The sequence below is a fragment of the Sinohyriopsis cumingii genome, chromosome 1 (assembly GCF_028554795.1).
Source record: "Sinohyriopsis cumingii isolate HCF-2022 chromosome 1, ASM2855479v2, whole genome shotgun sequence".
Taxonomy (NCBI): Eukaryota; Metazoa; Mollusca; class Bivalvia; order Unionida; family Unionidae; genus Sinohyriopsis; species Sinohyriopsis cumingii.
In genome coordinates this window covers 62,097,808-62,123,003 of record NC_142961.1, presented here as the reverse complement: position 1 = coordinate 62,123,003, position 25,196 = coordinate 62,097,808, and the positions used below count along the sequence as shown (strand labels likewise).

Genomic DNA, 25,196 nt, shown 5'->3' with positions numbered 1-25,196 from the left:
CTAATTTTCCATTTAATCAAATCAAGCATCCTGGGAATTTCTATATTTTCTGCAAGATCTTTACAGAAATGGGATATATAAAGATTATTAGAATACACTCAAGAGTGCAGTTTTCTCAGGATGATATTTCACGACAATATCTACAGTGTTGCGGCGGTGGGATTATCCTACAAAGCTGATGTAATCAGGTTGGGGAGCTTGAAAAATAATATTTCCCGAAAATAAGCTAATAACGTTATCTACATTTACATAAGAAATCGTGTATTACGATTTTCTGATTGCTTTTATGGGCAGAAGTAGTAGATCCTTTGATGTGAACAGACTGATGATCCAGAAGTTTAAGGTTTCATCGCCAAAACATCCGCTTCAACTTCAAGCCGCATTTGATCAGTTTCTGCGATTAGATTTTGTTGCCAGCGATGACGAAGTGATATTGTTTACTCGGTTATTAACAATCTGCATATTAAACGCAGTGTCGGCAATACCGATACTATCATTACTGCCTTGAAATAATGTATTTTCAGATTTCAAATCATTGTTTTTGCAACTCACATCAACGTCTATGAAACGCACATCAACGTCTATGAAACGCATCTTTTGTGTACAGACAGGTAGTTCTATGACACGGGCTTTATAACAGCATATGCAAGTGCTAGACATCAGTTTTGATAGACATAAAATTGGGGTAAACAACAATAATGCAATAATAATGGTAAAGGTTAAAGCTAACATACATTTAAAATTAGAATTTTAACAACAGCATCTTCCTCACAAACACAACCCATATATATTGATACTCACTGATATATTTCGTGCACAAGTCAGAAATGTTTCCCTGGTAGCACTTAGCCGACTCTCCATCGGCACACACCATGTATTCTCCTGGCTCCGGATTTGATCCAATATCTAGGCTTGAACTAATCTGTGGATGGAAATCGGCCATATTGATGTGATCGGATGTATCAAATGAGGGCATGTCGGCATAAACGTCAACACAGTTTAAAACTTAACGCCTTAATCAAATACGTATGGTCAAAAATATTAAACAGAATGCAAACATTTTTCAACTAATTCACCTGTCAGAATTGTCTGTAATAGAAAACTATTTTATTTTCTAAACACCTTTTCGTGAGAGATTACTTTAGTTAAAATAATATAACGGATATACTAAATTATCTTCTTCTATAAATCTGAGCAATGCTGGGCGCTCCGTCTCAGAAAAATAAATGGTCCGTTTCTTCATCAAGGTAGTCGTAAAATGGAAATTGAATATTCGTTTTATGGTACAATAAGTACTCAACGACAAACTCTTGATTTATTTAAACGGCAAAAGTTTAAGACTGTTGGTCTACCAGTCAAATACAATTCGGGCCCAACTGTCACTGTTTTTCACCCGTTCTCAGGAAAATTTTCCAAATTCATAAAAAATATTTTTCAATTTGAGGAAAATGGACGCATTTTGAAGTTTTCTGATAAATAGACATATTCAGTCTTTGAAAAAGAAAAATGACCCACAGATGTCAAGAAACAAAATCTTTGGGAACGAGGTAAGCATTGCTCTGTGTCTGGTATGGATGTTATACATTACAGAATTTGTAGTTTTTATATCAGCAATAATTTTTATTTCTCTTTGAATCATTGGAAAACATTCGTAATCTATTGACGAGTTGAGCTTTCTGATATGAACAAATATGCGAAAATGCCACGAATAGACCGGCCTTACTTGGAAACTGCTTTACTGAAACTATATTCTTCATTATCACAACCTAACACCAACTTATTGAACATGGTTTAAGCGAAATCCGTTCAAAATGATTTTAATAAGACGTGATTTTTCTTTGTAAGTATCAACATGTAGTCCATAAAAAAAAATTGTTTTTACTAAGTAACCAATTGTCACAGAATAAAACAAGAAATAACTTGTTTCGCCTTAGAACGATTTGATCACTTTTGTCGTACCTGTGTACAACATTACCTAGGTTTTGATTGTTTTTCTAGGCAAGCAACTGAAATGCATTTATCTCGTCGTATAACGCTTGCGGCGAGAGACACTAAAAGCAAGGTATGCATGCACGGGTATTTTACCCTTACCAATACTCACTCTCACGTAGATTTAAGGCAAGTTTGTTTTCTAACTCACACACTTGTCTTTGGACCTTGTCAAAGAGTGAACGTTCTCCATTTTTGTTCTCCAGCCATAGGGGTAAGAGTTACATTTGTATTTTATTTGATATGTGAAGCATATTCAGTTTTTATTGTCGTATCGTAAAATAATGTCTTTACTAATACGCGGATTTGAAATGTTGTGAACGTTTGAATTGTTATACATTGCTATTAGGGGTTTAATTTAGTAGCACATATCTATAGATTTTAATTCCGTACCTGTTGTTATTATGACCAGTTTGGTTTTATTGTAGCTGTCTGTACCAGTCTGTACGTATGTCTATACGTATATGTGTGCCTATGGTGGATCCATGAATGTTGGGTCTGGTCAATACAAGTGTGTCAACCTGATTCTTGAGGACTGTGTGCTATCTGTGCGTATGTGTCTGCGGGTATATCAGCCTGTCTGTCTGACAGCCAATGTGTCTATATGGATATGGAAATGATGTAACCATCAAGGCCATACGAAGACGAAACCGCTAATTTGTAAACTTGTGCGCATGGTGGATCAACGAAGGGTGTGTGCAGCCCATACAAGTGTGGGCCAACAAAATAATTAGGGAGAACTGCGTGGTTTGTCAGTGGTCACATTTGCAAATTTTTACAAATATTTATGTATCATACGGCTGTACAAACGACCGAGTCGTGTTTGTTTCAATTGATTGTTGTTTCAATTTAGTACAATTGATGTCATTTTGATTTACATGAGATTATTTGAATCTTATTTTCATTCCATGATATTATTTGAATCTTATTTTTATTCCATTAGATTTTTTGAATGTCACTTTCATTACATAAAATTACATTAGATTATGTGAATCTCATTTCCATTACGTGTTACATGAGATTATACGAATCTTACTGTCATACATTGTTTTTCTATTTGTGAATGTTTGGATAAGTAATTGAATGAGGCGTATGTTTAGAGCGTGAGAGAGTCACTGTATTTGTAGTGTGTGTGTGTATATATATATATATATATAATTCATATCATAAACTTCCGTCATTCAAAACATTGTGTTGAATTGTCATTCGATCCAAACATCCATTCAGGTCTATCCTGTTACACCAACAGACATGTGCTGTAGATCATTCAGCGACAAAAACCAAACTGAAACAAATTTAAAAACTCACATTTCCATGATATTATTATATCCCGGAATAACAGACGTATAATTAAGTCAAGATGACTATGCTTCTTTTACTTTTAAAGCTGAAGTCGTGTAGTTGCTGATGCTTGTGTTTGCATGTGGGTGTGAGAAAGAGATCAAGAGAGGATGTGTTATTGCAAATGAAAGTAAATACACACATTTCTTTCTCAGTTAAACTTGGTATAAAAACACGAGACAAGCAAAGAACAAATTTATCCAAAGTTACATATTTTGATTTTTTATATACATAAGATCATTAAAATCACAGACTGTTTTGAATAACGTATATCGAGGTAAATTAACCTTCGCCAAAGACAAGTTTTCACATCGATAAATCTGCTGGCTGGATTTGCTAACTAACAATAAGTATCAAGCTTTTGTCTATCGCTGATATTTACAACACTTTAAGAAAATTTAATAGTCCCATATTCTTTAGAAATCTTCAGTGAAAACAGAGCGATTGTCAGTTTGTAGCTATATACTTCTGTTTTATCCGTGATTTAAACCAATCCAACGGCAGAATATCATCATAGTGTATGGTTGAATAGAACGTTTTAGATTGAAACATTCATGATGTACTCACGTGTGCCCCTTGCAACATATAGTTAAAGCGTCCGAAAATAAAAGAAATAAATAACTTTGCAAAATGACTATTTGATTCACTGAGTTTCAAATGGAGCTTTAATCTCAATAGTTTTAATCGCAAGTTGAACAATATTTGATAACTAATGGAATACATTTCATAAGGTTTCGTTTTTTCAACAAATAATTTCTTGACTCATTAACTGACGCATTTGTTCCGTATTGTCCTTTGTAGCAACAACACAGTTGAAGCAGTTGTGACGTCACATGATAAGGAAGTTTATTCAGCTGTTCACAAAGTACATGGGTAGAGACACGATTGAGTGGTCATGTTATGACCGACTGAATTAAATGTGGACAAGATCAAATATATCAAATCTAAAGGCCAGTTTAATCTTACAATGGAGCTGTAATAAAGTGACAGACAAATGTATAAAATCAGTTGCTATACAGTCACACAAACACGGACGTTTCATCAATATTCTACGAAGCAACACAATACTAAATTGAGACAATGAGAAAATATTATAGATACTCGAACCTACCTCAGTCAGAGGGAATGTTTTATTGTGCATTGTACTTTGCCATAATATTAACTTATGACAACTTACATGGCTCTCAACATTCAACAATGTGTTAGAATCAAATAGTTTCTATCCAGACAATGTGTTAGAATCAGATAGTTTCTATCCAGACAATGTGTTAGAATCAGATAGTTTCTATCCAGACAATGTGTTAGAATCAGATAGTTTCTATCCAGACAATGTGTTAGAATCAGATAGTTTCTATCCAGACAATGTGTTAGAATCAGATAGTTTCTATCCAGACAATGTGTTAGAATCAGATAGTTTCTATCCAGACAATGTGTTAGAATCAGATAGTTTCTATCCAGACAATGTGTTAGAATCAGATAGTTTCTATCCAGACAATGTGTTAGAATCAGATAGTTTCTATCCAGACAATGTGTTAGAATCAGATAGTTTCTATCCAGACAATGTGTTAGAATCAGATAGTTTCTATCCAGACAATGTGTTAGAATCAGATAGTTTCTATCCAGACAATGTGTTAGAATCAGATAGTTTCTATCCAGACAATGTGTTAGAATCAGATAGTTTCTATCCAGACAATGTGTTAGAATCAGATAGTTTCTATCCAGACAATGTGTTAGAATCAGATAGTTTCTATCCAGACAATGTGTTAGAATCAGATAGTTTCTATCCAGACAATGTGTTAGAATCAGATAGTTTCTATCCAGACAATGTGTTAGAATCAGATAGTTTCTATCCAGACAATGTGTTAGAATCAGATAGTTTCTATCCAGACAATGTGTTAGAATCAGATAGTTTCTATCCAGACAATGTGTTAGAATCAGATAGTTTCTATCCAGACAATGTGTTAGAATCAGATAGTTTCTATCCAGACAATGTGTTAGAATCAGATAGTTTCTATCCAGACAATGTGTTAGAATCAGATAGTTTCTATCCAGACAATGTGTTAGAATCAGATAGTTTCTATCCAGACAATGTGTTAGAATCAGATAGTTTCTATCCAGACAATGTGTTAGAATCAGATAGTTTCTATCCAGACAATGTGTTAGAATCAGATAGTTTCTATCCAGACAATGTGTTAGAATCAGATAGTTTCTATCCAGACAATGTGTTAGAATCAGATAGTTTCTATCCAGACAATGTGTTAGAATCAGATAGTTTCTATCCAGACAATGTGTTAGAATCAGATAGTTTCTATCCAGACAATGTGTTAGAATCAGATAGTTTCTATCCAGACAATGTGTTAGAATCAGATAGTTTCTATCCAGACAATGTGTTAGAATCAGATAGTTTCTATCCAGACAATGTGTTAGAATCAGATAGTTTCTATCCAGACAATGTGTTAGAATCAGATAGTTTCTATCCAGACAATGTGTTAGAATCAGATAGTTTCTATCCAGACAATGTGTTAGAATCAGATAGTTTCTATCCAGACAATGTGTTAGAATCAGATAGTTTCTATCCAGACAATGTGTTAGAATCAGATAGTTTCTATCCAGACAATGTGTTAGAATCAGATAGTTTCTATCCAGACAATGTGTTAGAATCAGATAGTTTCTATCCAGACAATGTGTTAGAATCAGATAGTTTCTATCCAGACAATGTGTTAGAATCAGATAGTTTCTATCCAGACAATGTGTTAGAATCAGATAGTTTCTATCCAGACAATGTGTTAGAATCAGATAGTTTCTATCCAGACAATGTGTTAGAATCAGATAGTTTCTATCCAGACAATGTGTTAGAATCAGATAGTTTCTATCCAGACAATGTGTTAGAATCAGATAGTTTCTATCCAGACAATGTGTTAGAATCAGATAGTTTCTATCCAGACAATGTGTTAGAATCAGATAGTTTATATCCAGACAATGGATCATTCTAGTTCGAGACTGAGATATGGACAGTCTAAATTGAATATTCAGCCCGTAATACAACTTTTAAGTTATTATCGACAGGATGTTTAATCTTAGATTGATATAGGATACGTATTTCATGGTGTAAAATACATTTTATGACAGTATTGTATTCGAGGACTGGATAAATCAAATCCAGTCTATATCCAAAGAAAATGTTAGACTCTCGCATAAAGGAGATATGGACAGTCTAAATCGAGTCTTCAGACAACGGCAGAAGTAGTGAAGTGGGCCACCCTAGCCTCAAGGGAAATTAGCATTAAAAAAAACCCTGGGCCACTCTAGCCTCAATGGGAAATTTAAAATTACGGAAACCCCTGGGCCACTCTAGCCTCAAGGGGAATTTAACATGGAAAAAAAATAATCTTGGGACTGTTGAGCGACAAGGGAAAATGGAACAGGGTCGGGACCCTATTTTAATACGGTCTCGACCTGATGGGTCTATGGAAATGGAACAGGGGAAAGGGATAGAACACACAAACACACACACACACACACACACACACGGAAAAAAAGAGTCAGTGTTTATATTCACACTACTCTACATACGCACATTGGCAAATTGATTACTATTTCTTTTCTAAAGGTTTGGGTAGCCCTGAAAAGGGCTGTTTGTTTTTAACTCAAGTCACACCTGGTTAATGATGGCACCTTCCAGGCCTGGCACCACACACACATCTTCTTCCCCAGTCTCCTTTTACTTTTTTTGTTGGGAGTGCAGAGGCGGGATAAGTGGCTTCAGAATCCCAATCTTCGGTCTCTGGGATTCTGAAATTTCCTCTCTCCTTTTCCTCCTCTTCTTTTTTTCTTCTTTCCTCCTCTTTCATCCTTCCCTCTTCGACGATGGCCTCCGCGGCCAGTTCATTTAGTATGCGCCTGGCATATTCCACGTGCATCTGGAGTTCTAGAAGTTTAGCTAGTCTGGTGTTCATTCTGGTGTTGATCAATCAACAAGGGTAGCTAGACTGCCTAGCGATTTCCAATTTATAGTGAATTCGCGGACGTGAAGGAAAACATCCCTTAAAACAAAAATTATATTACCTAGATTATGACCAAATAACGCGCGGACCTAAAAGAAACACTGACTCACTTTTTTACTATCCATTACTAATTTAAAAATTTTCATTAATCACTTCAATATACTATCCACATACGCAAAGCAATCCAATCAAACACCAAATCTACTCTCCACGCACCTCAAACAGCAAAAAAACACGATCATTATCTACTATCCATACCAACACATACGCTCACACCACAAAAGAGTCAGTGTTTATATTCACACTACTCTACATACACACATTGGCAAATTGATTGTTATTTCTTTTCTAGAGATTGGGGTAGCCCTGAAAAGGGCTGTTTTTGTGTGCGAAGTTGAAGCTAGGGCGATCTTTAAGTTTCTAAGAATGCGATGTCCTCTGACGATAGACTTTCTGACGATAGGTCTGCTTCTTCGGAAAGAGAAGAAGAACTCTTTGGTGTCGATACGACAATCGACAAAGCCTCTGTCAGGTTCAGGTTGCTGCTGCTGATGTTGTTGCTGTTGTTGCTCTCTCTGCTGTTTCTGAAGTCTGTACTTCTCTGTCCATTCTTCTTTCTCCCTGTTCACTTCTTCTCTGAAGAGCTCTTCTATCAGGTCTTCAGTGACTTTTAAGACTCTCACATTCTCTATCTCTTCTGGCTTCGGTATCAGACTGTGTCTGACCCTATGCAAATTCACGTAGGCTTCGTTTAGCTTAGCTAGTTTGGAGCACATCTTCGTAGGAGGATGAGTCGACAATGGATGGTTAGACTGAAGGCTACCCCCGGCTTTATAGTCAAAGCGCGGACGTGAAGGAAAACATCCACACACGGTTTTCGAGCCGCAACGTTCAATGAGTGTCATGAAGAAAGAAGTCAAAGAGCATGAATCAAAATTCCTATAGCCAAACAAAAGACAAAGGCATTTTTTTTCAAAACACAACATTTTTTATTCAAAATCACTTAACACTAACAAACAACTATAACATTTTTGATAATAATTTAACAATATAACATCAAACATTTTTTTTCAAATGACAAACATTTTTTTTTGCAACTCACACATTAATTTGGACAGGGTTGACAACGTTGTGAATGAAATTGTGATTTCCACTGTTGGAAGTCATTAGGCCATTGATGGACACTACGTTTTCTAGCTTGAGACAAAAGATAAGCATAATGGTCACAAAACCATCGATCTACTTTCACATCGTTTCTAGAAGAACGAGGATCAAAATGAGTCACTAAATGTTCTAAGGAATAACCCAGGCTGCGATGATGCAGAAAATACACACAATATTGTCCACACACCAAGGAATCTGTGCCTTGTAATTTCACATTATTGAATCGGGTGGTCTAAGCATTTCTTCTCATAAAGTCAATGATATCGTCTTCCAAAGGAGGCAATCCATACGAATCGAAATATTCCACACATCCTTCTTGAGGAAAGTAGACGGCTACCCAGTGGGTTCCTGGGAGATGACTGTCGTCCGTGTTGATCACATAAGCTTGATGGTCTTGAGGTTTGCGATGAGGGAATTCATCTTTAGCACAGACGACAGGATTCCAATAAGCCGTGTACGAAGTGTGGTTCAAAAGGTAATAAAGTTCCCAGGTATCGATGTTTTGTGTGGTTCTCTTTCTTCTTCTTCACAGGTAATGATAAGTGATCAATTCTATCCTGACTTTTTGCTTGAAAATGTCTGACAAGTAAAAGGCGTTTAGATCCGACTTCTTACTCTGGTCCAAGAGAGATTCGATGCGACGGGACTCCAGAGACGTTAATGGAGGAGAAGAATGTTTATCCAAGCCTTTATACCACTCGTTCAACACGAATTCTATCTCGATGTGATCCCAAGCTTTGTCCAGATATTCGTCCAATTTTTCTTCTTGACTCAACATCAGACATTTGTCGTGTTGAATTTGACTGGGATGATCGTTGTGACATCCATAGCACTCTTCCTTGATCAATTCTTTCATTATATCTGCCAGGAATGTGGCAAAACAGGAAAATAAATGGGCTTCTTGTTCTGGCCATCTTGACTTCATCATGATAACTTCTTCGTCTTGGGATTCTTCTTCTTCTTCAACGGTCTCCTCACATTCCATCTCCAAAGTTTCTCCACTAGGTAAAGAGGGATAACAGTCTTCCATGGCTTCCAATAGTCTAGAATGACTTCTCTCAAACTGTTGATTTCTATGGTATTGTCAAATTCTGCATACAGGAGGACGTTCACTGTGTGATCTGGAGGTGGATTTGCAAAGTGAAGTTCCACACGAATCTGACCCGATTTTATAGGGTGGAAATGTCCCTCGTCGCTGCCTTGGTCTGGAGTGAAATCAAAACCCCACAAAGCATAGCCTCCTGCATAATCGTCGTACGAAATACCGTGACTGGTGTTGGTTCCTAACTGACCGGTGGCTTCGTACAGGGACAAGTACGATCTCAAAAAATTCTTCGCGACACCAAAGTTGGGCTTAAAGGGTCGGGTACACAAGGTCTTGCCGTCGCGACTGACTTCGATCTTGGACACATTGTAATGTTGAAACTCAAAAGGATTTTGATCGTGGGTTCCGTTGAAGGCTGAATTCCTGACGATACCAACAATCAAACGCTTGGGTAACTGTCCTTGGAACAGATGATGTTCGATCATAGATCGCTGTCCAGCGGGAATGGTGAACGTTTTCACTTCTACGCGTCGTATCGGATACTTGGCGGTCGTTCTGCTCAACGTCTGACTGACGTCGTTTCCCACTTTAGGTAACACTTCCACACGACGCACGTAAAGTCGAGCTTCTTGAATGATAGTTTTGTATTCATTGGCATGCGCCATCAAATGGAAAGCGGCACTGCTACGATTCAGTCTCAGACGGATATCCACCCCGTTGAGCAAATACTTTTCTTGTAACCACATGTCCAAATGCAAACGATCCATCAGTTCTAAACTTCGCCCTTGCATAATTTTCTTTCGACGGTCGTTAAACCCCACATCGTGAGGATTGTCATCTTCTGTCAGGACTGTGTCGCTAAACGTGGCTACACCTGCCGTGTCAGGGTCCATACCACGCAAGCATCCAGATGAGTATTCTTGGCTTCTTTTCCGTACGTCAAGAGATTTTCCAGGTAGGCACGATATGGGTAAGTATCCATGCTGCTGCTGACCAGTTTGTTATTCAAGTACAAGTCCACTTCGCTGAACAAGGAATGCATGAAATTGTTGACAGGAGCTACTCTAGCATCGCCTCCTGGATTGGTGTTTTCCGTTTTGATCACTTTGACTTTCAAATACAGGTAACTGCTATTCAGATCGATGTAATCTTCGGGCTGACCTTCGATTTCAAACTCGATGGGAGCGGAATCCGTCAAAGAGGAGACGGGGTGAAATTCCACCCACTGGGATTCTTGCATGGTCATCATGGTGGGGTGCATGGCAAACAGATCCAGTTCCGACTTGGAACAAGCGCAAGACTCTCGGTGCATCATTTTTATCTATGTCTCAATAATCGAAAACGTCTAAGTCTCGGACGGCTCTTCTTTTTCAACACCGGGGCCACCGAACGAAAAGCCGATTTCAGCATATCTCCTAAACCGTGTCCTCGCTGTCGAGCAACCCCTCGGTACACTGGATACATGATTTACGAGTCGTGAGAGAACCGTTTTCGAAAATGGAGTTTCACCGTGACTTTTCCTTTGGTGAATGAAATATTTTGTCCCAGATCTCCTTTTATAGCAATGTTGACCGTGTCCAAATACGACTTGCTGACAGGCAAATAGTGAGGATGTACAAATTCGCGGTGAACGTGGTAAGTGTTTCCACCTTCCTCGTCAGTGACCGTGGCAGAATCCACATTGAAAGGAATGACACGCAGTAACGGCACGGAGGTGTGTCCCACCACGTTGAACTCCACCACATCGGAGTACACAAACATCAAATTCAGTCCTTGGTTCAGTTCTACCGGGGCACGAAATAACTTGCTAAAAGACTCGTTGTCGTAAATGATTCGTAATTCGTTTTTCTTGAGCATGACCATTCTCACGTCCACGTCTCCACCCAACATGTCAAACAATTCAGGACAAAATAAAATGGACATGATTTTACTCCCATCAAATTTCATCAAGAAGCGACGAGCTGCTTTGTGGTATTCCATGGTGACACTTTTTTGACACTTTCCAAAGCTTTCAGAAACACGACATTAAACCTGGAGGCTATGGTGCTCACCAAATGTTGACCACTAAAATAATAGCCTGGGGGAACGAACAAGTGATAGGTGGTGTACTTTTGATTTTGTGTGCCAGGGGTTTTGATGTTATATTTGCCATGGGTATCCAAGTACAGCTGCATTTGCTCGTCATAAACTTCCACATCAAAAGAATTTTGATTGGGAAGGACATTGAGGACTTGGGTCGGGTGAATGATTTCTACTAAATCCACTTCCCAATGGGCTTCGTGATCTAATGGGATGGTCTGAGGTAATTTGGCCGTGTAACAGCACAACGTGTTCTTGGGAAACACCTCCATGGAACTATCACTGGGTAAGGTTAAGTAAAATTCGTTTTGGTGACTCATAATTCCAGAGTTCTGTGGCTGCCCGAGGGGTGACTGGACGTGAGAGGCGTGTCTCCGCTTACAATAGGGTTGTTGTTGTTATTGGAGTGGGGACTGACACTGGCACTGGACACAAGGTTCCCGTTGTTCCCGTTGGAAGAGAATTTCAGGGAGGGATTGGGAAGCAGGTAACCGATGCAGCTGCTCAATAAAATGGTCCACAATTGTTTGTCTCCTTGTTGCAAACTCAAATTAGCAATGGCTGCCCCGATGACACAATACACCACGAAGATTTGGCAGAAAAAGACGATTTGCGTTTAAGGCACACGTTCTCCACACCACACCCACAAAGGTTGTTTTTCTAAATCTTGCAGAGAAGAACTATGTGAAGGAGTGGTCGACGTAGCTGCGTCTGTATGAAAGGGCATGATGGTCACTTCTTTTTATAGTCGATGACTTGCGAAGCGTCGATCCAAGAATCAAAACTGGGTGGATATCCTTTCCAACGTACTTTGACTTCTTTGACACGTCGTTTGCCCACTTTACGGGTTCTGCGTTCGAGAATGCTTTCGATGTCGTACACGTCGTCTTCTTTTTTGGTGACACGTTGTAACTCGGGTAAGTAAAACGTTCCTTTGAGCACTTCTCTGTTCATGTCTTCCAATTTATAGACGGCAGGATGACGGCCATGCACTCGTCCAGTGACACGAAACAATTCGGTCGTCCAGTTAGGTAAGTAACCTTTGTCGAAAGTGCGTTTGGTTTTGCCAATGAGCACCCAATCTCCTACGGTCAACACTCCACTTTTCTTGGGGACAGCTCTCGTCGGGGACGTACCAAACAGGCGCTCAAACACCAACACTTCGTTCCCGGGAGTCACTTCTTGCGGGGCACGTCCGATGCTTCGATGGTAAGATTGGTTGTACGCTTGCACCAAGTGTGGTAAGATGTCGATGTACTTCAGACTGTGGGGATGCGTAAAATATTTCCACATGTGGTCTTTCAAAGTGCGTTGAAAACGTTCCACGGTGCTGGCTTTGGTTTCAGGATTCTCGGTGGTAAAAAAATGAATGTCACGTTTCTTTAATTCTTTTTGGAAAGCTTGGTTCAGAAATTCGGTGCCTTTGTCCATTTGCCATCGAAGATGGTGACGACCGCTTTGTTTCAACACTCGTTGCAGGGCTCGCACTAACTCACTGCTCGATTTAGAAGTCAAGGGCACGACCCAGGCAAATTTGGAGAAGACGTCGATGACACAAAACAAATATTTGTAGCCGCGATTGTAGCTGGCCAAATGAGAGACATCGGCTAAATCGGCTTGCCATTGATGATCGATGCCTTCCACTCGGGTGCGACTTCTGGAAAACTTGCGTCGAATGGGTTTGTGTAAAGTGTAAGTAGCTTGTTCTTGTAAACATCGTTGCACTTGAGGTAAACGGAGACTTTTCAGTCGCGTTCTGGCAGCACGATACAATTTTTGAACTCCTGCGTAGCCTGCAGGATGCGAGGAATCGTAGTAAATGCTGGCTAACACTTTTTCCATTTTTTTGTGTTTGTGTGTTAATAAGGCACCCACTCTTGGAAGATGCTACTCTTTTTCTCTTGGGGTACTTTCTTGGATTGTAATGCTTTGCGTCTGCGACCGGCAATAGGTGTCGCAGAGGAGGATGTCTGAACAGGGGATATCGGTTCTTGTTTCACTTCTGTCTTCACTTCTGTCTTCACTTTCTTTTTCTCTTGTGATGAAGAAGGAGTGGTCATCATCTTTTTAATCCATTGAATTCTGGAGGTAGGTGGTGTTGTTAACTTGCGTACTTTTTCTGGAGGAGTTTGAAACCCTTCTTCTTCTTCTTCTCCTTTTTCTGTCTTGGTCACTGATAGTGGTGGTAGTGGTACTGGTGATGGTGCTGGACTTTACAGCAAGGTCTTAAAATCTTTCAGAGTGGGAAGAGCTGTTTCGTCTGAGGCTTTCTGGTGAAAGAGTTGCAGTCGTTGCAAGAGTTGACCGTACTTTTGCGATTTTTCTGTTTCGGACAAATCTTGGCGCTCCATTAAGGACTGCAATTCGTGTTGTAACTGGGACATTTCGCTCAAATCGGGATGGGAGGTAAATGCGGGTTGCTTTGTTCTTGCGAACGATGGTATTCCATCCATCGTTTGTAAGGCACTAAAGCTAGTTTTCGTCCTTCCATGGGATGTCAGGGGTCGATTCTGAGATCTTGGGACTTCAGAGGGCCTTTTTATCTTGCTCCCACCAGTCCTCCCAACATAGTTCCCATGACTCCTTTCAGCAATGGGCCTAGCAAGAGGGGTAAAATTCCTCCACGTTGGACCAACATCTTCTTCTTTTGACGAATGGGAATTTCTTTTCAACCATTTGGCGAAGAACGTGACGATGTTTGCCTAAGCATTGTTTCTGGTGTTTGGACAAAGGGATCGTACCTCTCAAGACGTTCAAACAACATTCGCACACGGTATCGATGACCTCTTTGGAGGCTGATTGAATGAGTTTTTTTTGTAGGGGTGGAGAAGCTTTGGACAGGACAGATAACTTGTCCCCATGTTTGACTAAACGTGGTGGCAGTCCTTTTCTTTTCTTTCCTTGGGTTTTAGAAGAGGGATGTTTTCTGGAGGGTGACATCTTTGAGTCTTCAGGAGCACCAAAAAACACTGATACCCCGACTTGGTCACACACACCTTTTTATACTGGAACTCGTCGCCACTGATTGTCTTTACGTCGTATCAACTTCAGGACAGGCATGACACGTTGTGCAAGGGGTACGCAACGGACTAAATCGAGCCAGTTCTTGCTTGGACAAATCCAGTAAATTTTGTAACATACCCGATCTTTCTTGGACTTTGATTTTGGGAGCAGGTACTTTGTGAGCAGCGGCCACTGCCGCTAAATTTGAGGGACCTGCCACTGGGGAAGTTCTTGGGGTCATCAACGGAGATGTCCTTGGTGTGATCAACGTCTCCAAGTACTCTTCAGTTCTTGGTGACATCAACTGAGAAGTGAATGAACCTGAGGCTACCGGAGACGCGGTTACCGCCGTTGCTGGTCGTGGTTTGCGAGTGTAAGGTTGCGTCCTGGCCGAAGTGCCACTCTTACGACTAGTTTTCTTCTGTGGACTTTTCTTTTCCTGGGGACTTTTTCTCTGTTTCTTTTTCTGGGGGCTTCTTTTTTTCCGGGGTGGTGACTGGTAAGAGAAGGGTCCCGCCACTGGAGAAGTTCTTGGAGACACGGGTCTCCTTGGGGACCTGGTCTTTTTCTTCTTCTTGGAGCTTCGTTTGACTTTTTCCTTGGGGAGAACATTGGGGACATTAGGATCCCATCTTAAGAGAGAGCGAATGATGACCCCTCCTAGAGTACCGCTCCCTCCAGGTTTCAAAATGATTTGTTTTTGGTTTGAGTGTCGATGCGAGGATCGGCCAGTTGGGTCAAAGTGACTTTGTTTCGATCAAAAAAGCGTTTGGTTTGATGAGGAATCTGAATGATCCCTTGTAGTAATTGACGTGGTCACCGTGAACCATCGTAAGACTTCTTTGAGACTAGCTTCTAAGACACGATCCCATATTTGTGGATTTTTTTCTCGACTGATGCCATACAAGGCACGAATCAATTTTACGGGAAGATGCGACTGAAGGGACGTCATGTTCAAACTGTGTGTGAGACAGACGAAAAGTGTCTGAGGATTTTATAGATTTTTTTTGTGGAGTGAAGTTAAGTCGAGGACGGAGACGTGTACAGGACAGGCCCTCCGTCTTGGCCCCAGTGGTGAAACAAGTGGGTACGAAATCGCAAATCATCGGGGGTCGTAGTTTTCAAATCGACGAGTAAATAGGCGTGTGGAATGTGAGTGGCATCGTCGTACGCCTGAGTCAGCCAAGGCGTTCCTAACTGTTTGGCTAAGACTTGCACTTGCGATTTATCTCAAGGGCTTTTAAACAAGACCACGTAATGTGCATTGGGACTGATGGTGCGATGGGCTTTACTTTGTTGAAACAAATTTTGAGTGATGTAAACGACACTGGCATTACGATGATGCCCTTTGCGCGTGAACCACAGTTTAATTTCTTCTTCGTCTTCTCCTAACATGTCGTCGAAAATGACCAAATGGGTTTGACGGGAGTCAGAGACGATGCCGTCGTCTACTTTAGGAATGCCTTCCACAAACACGATGGAATTGCCTTGACTTTCTCGCAAGAGGCTGTACGCCGATTGCCACTCTTTGTAACACCACACGATGCGTTGAGGTGGACGATCGATCAAATGATGTTTATGTTCGATCAAACGTTTGACGAATTCGGTTTTGCCTGAACCGCTAGGTCCAGCAATGAGCATGTTAAAGGGATGGCGAAGATACAAAGCCTCCCAACTGGCACGATCTAAGTGTTCGTCGATGACTTTGACAGTGAAGGAAGAGGGAGCAGAGACAGCAGAGGTAGCCATAGTGTAAGGAATGTCACTTGTGACAAGAAAACAGACAAGACAAGAGTTAATATACTTTTTTTCAGGACACGTTTATTGAATGTTTCAAATATGAACAACAGGAAAGACAAAAATACATAAAAGCCAAATAGTTATGTACAGGAATAAAAAACACATCAAAACGATCAAAGTGGAATATAAACAACTCTTTGTACAACATGTTTTGGGTAACCGAGATGTCCTAGGGACAGTGTGTATTGTTCTTACAGTCTCTACATGGGGTATTGTCAGACAAGTGTCCTCCCGGAATGACCTTTCAGGAACGTCCATGACAGTCCTGTCCTGAAGCGAGTGGTTGTTCTCGGTGACGGGCTCTTCTGGCACTGTCACTAACACAGGTTGAAAAGTAACTTTTTTCCTTGAACAACTCTTTTGCATACTGGGCCACTTCTTGGGTCCAAGCCTCAAAAACCCCCTTTTTCCAGTCACGAACATCTGTCCAGTGGGGGTGTAAGTCACAAGCTACACGCACATCGTCATACCCGTCTTCGGTAGCTAAAAGTTGACGAATCTTTTTTTCTGTTGAGGTCGAGAAGTATCCAGATGAAAACGCAAGGCTTTAAGCAAAAGGAGTATTTCATGACCATTTAAGGCCATTGGGGTGGTAAGTACTGATCGTAAAGAGCCCACAAAGAATCGGCTGGTAAACGAAATCCCAGAAAACAAGTCACTAAGACACACACTATGCGTCGTCCCAAATTGAATGGATACAGTTCTTTTAATAATTGATGGTAATGATCCACGGTTTGAATATGGTCATTGAGTTCCTTCCACGGAATCTGTTCAATCACTTGTGACATAAGCCGTGGCATGGATTCCTGATTTTATAGTCTCTTTGTTTCGGAAGCAATAAAGGTACTTTCTAACTAGACATCTTCGTTCTCCAGTAGGGAATCTAAATGCTCCAAACTCTAACCTAAACTTCAGAGTTTGTCTAGATGTTTCGTCTTCCGCTAAGCAGATTCCACGTAAAATATGTTGGTAATCCTTTAACTCGTCTTCCTCAATACGTTGCTCTAGGTGAATCTCGAAGTAACCAAAATTACGAACATTTAATTCATTCACTAACTGAAAGTGTTGAATAAGGTCCGACCACTGAAACAATTTCTGACGAATCAGTCCTCTTATACCATTCAGGTACCAGTGGTTAAAGATCTGGTGACGTAACGGATGCAACTGTTCTTTACGTTTGACTTGTATTTTGACCAGCTCTCGGTAAATGCGTTCTCTCAACTTCACAGGCAAAGCACGAATGTTCTCTTGTAAAGTATCCATGAATAGGTCAGTCCGTACAATTCACAATCTTCTCCTAGAGCAAAAGTAATCCACATAGTGAGTAATTTCTGACCACTGCCATTCAGGGTAACGTCCAAGAATGTCACTGAACTCTTTTGATGTAAACGGTCTAGAGTAATATAATAGGACGAATGCACACTTGACCCAGAGAAATCTAACACACTGGTTGACTTTTTTCACTTTCCTCTTATGAATTTCTCGGAACAAAAGTTCTACAGTGACCAATTGATATTTCACTCTGGCAAACCCCTGCCAAACTTCCTTGTAAATCTTCTCTTGCAGTTCTTTAGGTAATGATTCAATATCGTTTTTGAAATGAAGTTTAAATACTGGTCTCGTGATGTCCAACATTTGATTCCTAGCCAGTCTTGTTTCTTCTTCGTCAATGACATGGTAAGTTACTTCAATGTCTCGGTCCCACTAAGGGTAAGTAATGACAATTCGGTGACCATCGAACATGTTCTACGTAGGCTGAATCTTGAGGTTCCCAGTGGTGAAGTGACACACCGCAACTGAAGCATTTCACTTTATCCCCTTCGCCCAAGTAGAAAAATCCGGCTCTGGCTAATTCTTCGGGGGTCGGTCCTCCCAGATACTTAGGCAATTTTCCATTGAACGATTGAAAACGATTTTCAAAGTTCCAGTATTCCGACAAACGTACAGGGAACGAATATTCGTCTTTCACAGGTTCGTTTCGATGAGGGTTGGGTGACATGGACAGGAGTTTGCTCAGGGCTGGATGACATCCGTAGGGGGCTAGACGTAAAGGTGAACATCCACCTTTAAATTGAAACCCAGTAAAGTGTCCAAGAGAACGAGCGGCATCGCTTTCGTGTCCCTCAGGTTTGACACGAACACCATCACTTTCCATGATAGGGGTAGTGAGAACAAAGTTCCCATGATGCTTTACGGCATCGCTAAGGTCACAGCGTACAGCATCGTTCCCATCGCAAGGCTCACAATCGCATTCCACTTCAGAAGTCCCACACTTGAAGTATACCTGTCTGAACTTGTTTTGTGTTTCTCTAAAAGTATTCATCTTGTTCGTTTGGTCTTGGTAGTCACAATGAACTATCGATCTTGACGATAGCCCCTTTTTATACTAGTCGCAATGCAGTCTCAAGCTTGTACATCGTTCCTTTTTTATGTTTAGTTTTGGAAGGTACCGTTTCTAAGGTGCCGTCATCATTGTACCGTAATTTCATGGGTGGAAAGACCATAGAAAGGTAAGGGCAGTGCGGAGACCATCGAGTATGTTCCAGAATAGCTGAATCTTTATAGATACATAGATCCATTCGTAACGTCAGTCCGCAAACGAAACACTGTACTTCGTATCCCAATCCTGACTCAGGTCCCAAGTAGACAAATCCTGTTCTAGCTAAAACATGCGAAGTAGGTAATCCTTTCCTATCCGGATGCCATGCTTGAAACGTGTCCAATCGACGGGCACAATCACAATAGTCAGGCAAGAAAACCGGAAATTGGTAGGGTTTGAACTTGGAGTTCTCATCGGGTTTCTCACTCGATTCTTGCTGTGGCGAAGTCATCCTTCTGGTGGGTGGCTATCCTCTTACAACCAATGTTTTATACCAACATGTCCATACGGCAAAGTAAAGTGGTTGGGCAGTCGCACTCGCTTCTGGTACACGATTTGATAGACTTTTTCCAAGGGCTGACTGACGATGTGGTGAGTGGGTAAACGTACAATCTTGTTGGGCTGATAGGTGGTCACTTTAAAGTGTTCATCTTCTCTAGACTGCAAGGCTTCTTTCAATAACCCAAAGTTCACCACTCGACTGGTACGATAATTCAGAGTCAATCCTTTCACTTTGTACTGCGTGTGCACTTCTCCTTGTTTGTCCCGGTATTCGTAACCGTAATTTTTAGGACCACCACTGACGAAACTTAGAATCTTGTCGTCGGGGTGCTCGTCTGTCCAGGCTCCTAAACGGTCTCCTTCGATGTCAGGGTGCTGTTGACTCGGGTGATGGATGTAAATGCAACTGTCCGTGTCAAAGTACAGGACACGTTCCCCTAACAGTTCTAAAGCTTCGTACAATTTTAAGCGAGCATAAGCTGTCACGTAAGCCGCAATGATGACATTTCCAAAGGGGTCGTCTTGTACAAAGTCCAGATCTTCTTCGTAATTGACCAAGATCAAATTCTCGCGGACGACGTCCACGTGTTTCATGAATTTGGTTCTGTCGTGAATCATCTGGAAGTAGCGGGAAGGTTCGGACAAATATTCGATCTTGGGTAAACACGGTCGTTGTGCCATTTTGCCCCACAAGCAATTTAACATCACTTTGGCAAACGATCGCCTGCCTTCGTTTTTCTCAATGTGGTCTAAAGTGATGCCTTCTTGTTCCCGGTATTTCTCTTTGAAATGTATTTGGTCTTCGGCAGTGTGACACCAGGACGGATAGCCGTTGGCTTCTTGTTTCAGTTTCAAAAAGGCATCCACGTAGTCTGCGAAAATGCCTTTCTGCGTGGGGTCACCCTTGTGGTATTGTTGTGTCTTGGGAAAGTGGCAAATTTCGTACACTTCTAACAGTTGGTATCCCATGTCCAGAGCTTTGAACAATTCTACGCTGACCCACGTCCCCGTCAAGGCCCGTTCTTACTGGGTGTGATGACAAGGTTGATCTTGGTTGTACGTTTCGGCACAAGTACGGCACAAAGGAAACATCAGTTTGCCTTGACAATGGTGAGGTAAGACGGGATGCTACAAGTCCGTGGGAGGCAAAACTTTGCACTTAATCAAGCCTTCGTATTGTCGAATGTTTTTCAGGTAGATGTGTTCGGTGAACAATTGTGGGTGCCCCGCAGGAAAGCGACAATATTTGCACACGTAGGGATACAGCGAACACACGTCCAAGTATCTGATTTCTTCTCCTTTCTCTTCGTCGGCTTGGTACAGCAAACAGGTGCCATTGGTCCTTCCTCCGTACAAACTATCCCTCGGGTTCAACGGGTCCATGAACTGGTAACTTTCCACGAGACGTTTAAACTCGGGATCGGTTTTCAAACAGTGATCGTATTCGTGTTCCCAGATTTCCACCACTTGGTATCCTTCCTGTTCTAACTTTAGGCGTCGCTGACAAGTGGCCAGGTACAAGTCTTCCATGGTTCGTTGTAAAAATTGATTTTTAGTGCCACGGTCAGGGTAACAAACGGGACATCCGTGGAATAAGCAGCCGTTAAACTCGTACACGATCTTGGGGTTTTCTAAGTCCCAGCCATCGACCGAATGCGTTCCGATGGTCTTTTTGCCTCCTCCGTTGCAGGCATGCTGAATCCATTTGTCTTCCTTGTCGCACAAGTAATGTAACCAGCGTAGGGCTTTGACCGAGTATTGACGTTTGACATAGTTGGTCGTTTGAGGACTAATGACAGCCACGGTGTTTTCAGGCATGAATCGTTGGCGGTACACTAAGGAACACGCTTTGGCAATGGTGCAAGCTTCTTTCAAAGGATCGACCCCTCCGTGTTCCATGAACAGTTCTCGAAATTTTCCACAGCATCGCCGTAAAATGTCCACGTCGGAACGACAATACTTTAGCATTTCTTCCTGAAAGTCAAAAGGGTCGGAGGCGTGAGCCTGGTACCAAGCATAGAAAGCTTCTCCTTGTTCGGTACGCATGTTGTCAGGGTCGTAATAGTGAGCCTCAGGCAAATGGGGTAGAACGGCGTGTTGATTGGCTTCGGTATTGAAAAAGTGAGGAAAGTACCCTTTAGCCATTTCTGTCATTCCAAACGTTTTAGGCATTCGGCTCAAAGGCATGGCCAAGTAACTCATCGAATCTTTAAACTGCACTTGTCCCACTTGCATGAAAATGATTTTGGCTCCGTTCAAAGTGACTTTAGGACGTTCGGTGCCATGTTCAGTATAGTATCTGAGAAGAAACTGTCCATCGTATCCGGAGAAATTGTGAGCCATCACCGTGGCATGACGATGACAGTCTCCGTAACGTTCGATGTTCTCTTCGCTCCACGTCTTGTCGATGGGGTCTAAGACCCATCGGGCGAAATCGGCTAGCGTGTTCGGCCCTCGAAAGATTTTTTCACGTCCTCCAGGAATCTTACTGCAGTGAGGGCAATAACTCAAGATAGGTTCTTGAATGCACTTCTCGCACGCTCGATGAGCCACGCAGAAATTAGGAATGTGAATACCGGTCTCTTGCATGCATTCGAAATCGAAAAAGATGAAATTGCCTTTCTTCTTGTGTCCATCCTCTTTCTCTGGTTGCGATTGGTATTTTTGCACTGACCATTGATGTTCCAAGTCCACGATGTGGTGACAAATGTGACATTTTTTCTTTCCTGAACATACGTGTGCCTTGGCAGTATTGGTACGTATGCCTTGCCCACACGTAGGGCACAATCTCAGGAGTTGACAAGCACATTTCTGCTGTGAACCTTGCGTCTTCAAATGTTGTTGGTAACAGGTAAGGCTGACAAACGTGCGCTGACAAGTTGAACAATACACTGGTTCTTGCCCTTCGTTCAGACAGGGTGGAGAGGCCAAACATCCTGAGCATTTCGATCCACAATGCTTGTGTTGCTCTCCATTGTTATACCCATAGTCACATTTCTCACAGTAATATCTGTATCCCAGGAAGCTGGTGATAGTGGTAATGGTATCGAAATGGTCATCGTGATGATAGACATGAATGTATTTTCCATCCTTAAAGTCTTTTCCTCGAAACAACAGAGGCCCACGCATTTCTTGAGGGTGCACTTTCAAGGTGTAGCGTGGAGCTAAAATATCTTGCAATGTTTGCATCTCAGGAATGCCACAGGGTGTGTCTTTGGGCAAGCCGGCTTGTTGTAACAGGAGTTCTGCTTCACTTCGTTGTTTGGCTCGGTCCGATTGTCGAATAGTTTTCCAGGCTCTTTTCCATTCTACCGTGTCGTTCTTGTTGGCATAGGTTCGTCCCACCACGATAGCCCTGGCTAAACAATCTGGTCTTGAGGGTTGTGAATTCGGACGAGACTTGTTTTGGTGTTGCGAAGGTTGTCTACCAATAGCACCTTATTGCGTCCAGTCCCTTGAGGAGGAGAGACGTGGGTCATGTCCAGTGTGGCTTTTCCATCGGTGATGTCAAACTTGTCATTGGATTGTTGTACGTGTTGAATCTTGTCCATGACTTTGGAAGCGGTCAATTCTGCAGGGCTGCTAAACTCGATCCAAACCGGGGATTTCAAGCCGTCGTGTTGTATGGAAAGTCTCAAGCGATCGTCTTCTTTGGGTTGACATTGTCGCTTGAGTGTGGTGAGCAAAGAATCCCACATTTCGGTGATGAACCCTTCTGCTTTCTCCAACGGTACTTCGGACTTGAAATCTTTAAACTTCACCGTGTATTTATAAGCCGTGGTTCAAAATTTTCTAGAGGGAAGCTTTTCCGTCTCTCGAATGGAATAGTATTTTTCAGGGTTGACTAAGGGTGATGAACTTTGTTTAGAGGGTTTGGATTCTGGTTCACTCATGTCCTCTTCAAAATCACTGGCATGAATTTGTGCCAAGACTTCAGCCCTGGTACGAGGCGATAGATCACGTTTCTGCCTCTTACTTTCTTCTTCTTTCTTCTCAAATGAATTGGATCGTTTCGTCTTGATAGCAAAACGTCAAATGAGTAAAGTTTAAACACCATGGACTAATTTATAGTCATAGCAGACCAGCGTATATAAAAGGGTGTGTGTCTTGTCCTTTCACTATTCATTTCACTCTCAAACCGAGCACAACGATGGAAGAGACTACACAAATCGAACGTTTCATCAGAGCTTTGCGAGGGGTCATTAGAAAATTCTCTCCAGACCAGCCGACGGACTACTCTTCTTCCTTGCGAGATAAAAGTGAAGATACTTGCTACATCTGTCAGAAGAAAGGGCATTGGTCTTCAGAGTATCCAGACCGTCAAAAAAGAAAAAAAGGGGTTAGAAAAGACAAAAGTCAAGATACCTGTTATTATTGTCAAGAAAAAGGACATTGGTCTCCAGATTGCCCAAAAAAGAAACAAGAGGGGTCAGAAGAAGAGAGGTATTCTTCAGGGAAAGAAGAAGAGGAAGAAGAAGAGGAAGAAAGCAGCCAGGTAAAGAAAAAGAAACAGGAGAAGAAAAGAAGAAGGGAAAAAAGTGAGGAGGAAGAGGAGGAAAAGAATGTGACGGTGAAGAAATTTAAAAAAACAAAGACACTAAACAATGAGACAGAAGAAAAGTATGAACTTTTTAAAGTGTTATGTTGAGAATTGTGAATTGTGAATTGGATTATAAATATTTATAAAAGAATAAATTAGGTATTAAAAGGTAAGTGTCTTTGAGTTTTGATTTTAAAATAAGAACGTACACTCACACATTCATACACACGTACTATAGGAGTAAAAAAAATTTTTAAGTTATTGGCAATTGAAAATCTATCTCTTTTCGAGAGACGTGGGTGGCCCTGAAAAGGGCCTTTGGTTTTTGGCGTAGGGGTGAGTTTAAGCAATCAACTTTAACTGTCTTAAGCCTTTGCCACGGCCAAGGCCTACTTCTGGACTGCGTACTGTTGATGATGATGATGATGATTTGGTTGAAATCACTAAGGGTGGCACGGTAGGCTTTGTCACAGGGTTGGAGTGTTTAGCTCGGGAAGGTCGTATTCTCTTCGGTCGTAATAAAGAAGTCTGATACATTTGTTTCAGACTTCTTAACTCCGCTAAAATGTCTAACAGTACCGTGACCGTTTGATTTTCACACCCTTGTTTCTTTGCTGCTGCTTCTTCTTCTTCTTCTTGTTTTTTTCTTACCTCTTCTTCTTGCTGTCGTTGCTGTAGGAGAAAAGCTTCTTCCGCTTCCTTTTGCTGTTGTATAAATTTCTCCCAATTCTTCTTTCTGTCTCTGCCTAAAATTCTCCACGTGCGGTAATGAAGGAGAAGGTGACGAAAGTTCCGGAACAAATTCTTGCGAGTAAGAAAATCCTCAAAATCCCAATTCACCTCTTCTGAAAGTAAATCCGGGTTCCCTTGGGTGGTCTCCACTGCTGGTGCACCCCAATTGATCGTTTTCTGAGTTTCCGTCATGTTGAATAACTGTCGCATGAATTGACTGCGCACAGGCGCTAGCGAATCTATATATACCACGTGACGTCACAGACTGCTCTCTTCGGATTGGATGCGGGCTGACTGAATTTTGTAACGCGTGTTTAGATTGGTCAACGAACTCAATCTGTTTCAATCCTTCTTCTACCTATAAATAAGCGCAGTTCACTGCATTCATTCACCTGTTCTCGGCGCCTCAAGATGTGGACCGACGTTGAATCTTCCACCCTTGTATCTTCGATGATGTTCAGGACGGACATACCGATGTATGTCCGATCCAAATGGACAGTTATCCATAGGACCGACACCAGCCTATGGATACGAAGAGTCTATGTGGAGAGGCAAGGATACCTCAAAAGAGTGTTAATGTATGGTCCTAAAGTTAGGCGAAGCTTAAGAAGAAGAAGA

At 41.5% G+C, this 25,196-nt stretch overlaps 1 protein-coding gene across 10 annotated transcripts in view; it reads right to left on the bottom strand.

The window, feature by feature from the left end:
- Window positions 1-25,196, bottom strand: part of LOC149806974 (uncharacterized) — a 96,630-nt gene that overhangs the window by 14,345 nt on the left and 57,089 nt on the right. For 8 of the 10 annotated variants that reach the window (XM_089960282.1, XM_089960274.1, XM_089960295.1 and 5 more), the window contains one exon: window positions 802-922. In XM_089960282.1, coding sequence (XP_089816408.1) covers window positions 802-922 — 121 coding nt within the window. Of the gene's footprint in view, window positions 1-801; window positions 3,275-6,988; window positions 7,681-25,196 lie in introns of those variants that run through there. The other 2 variants (XM_089960319.1, XM_089960314.1) reach the window with 2 other exon arrangements.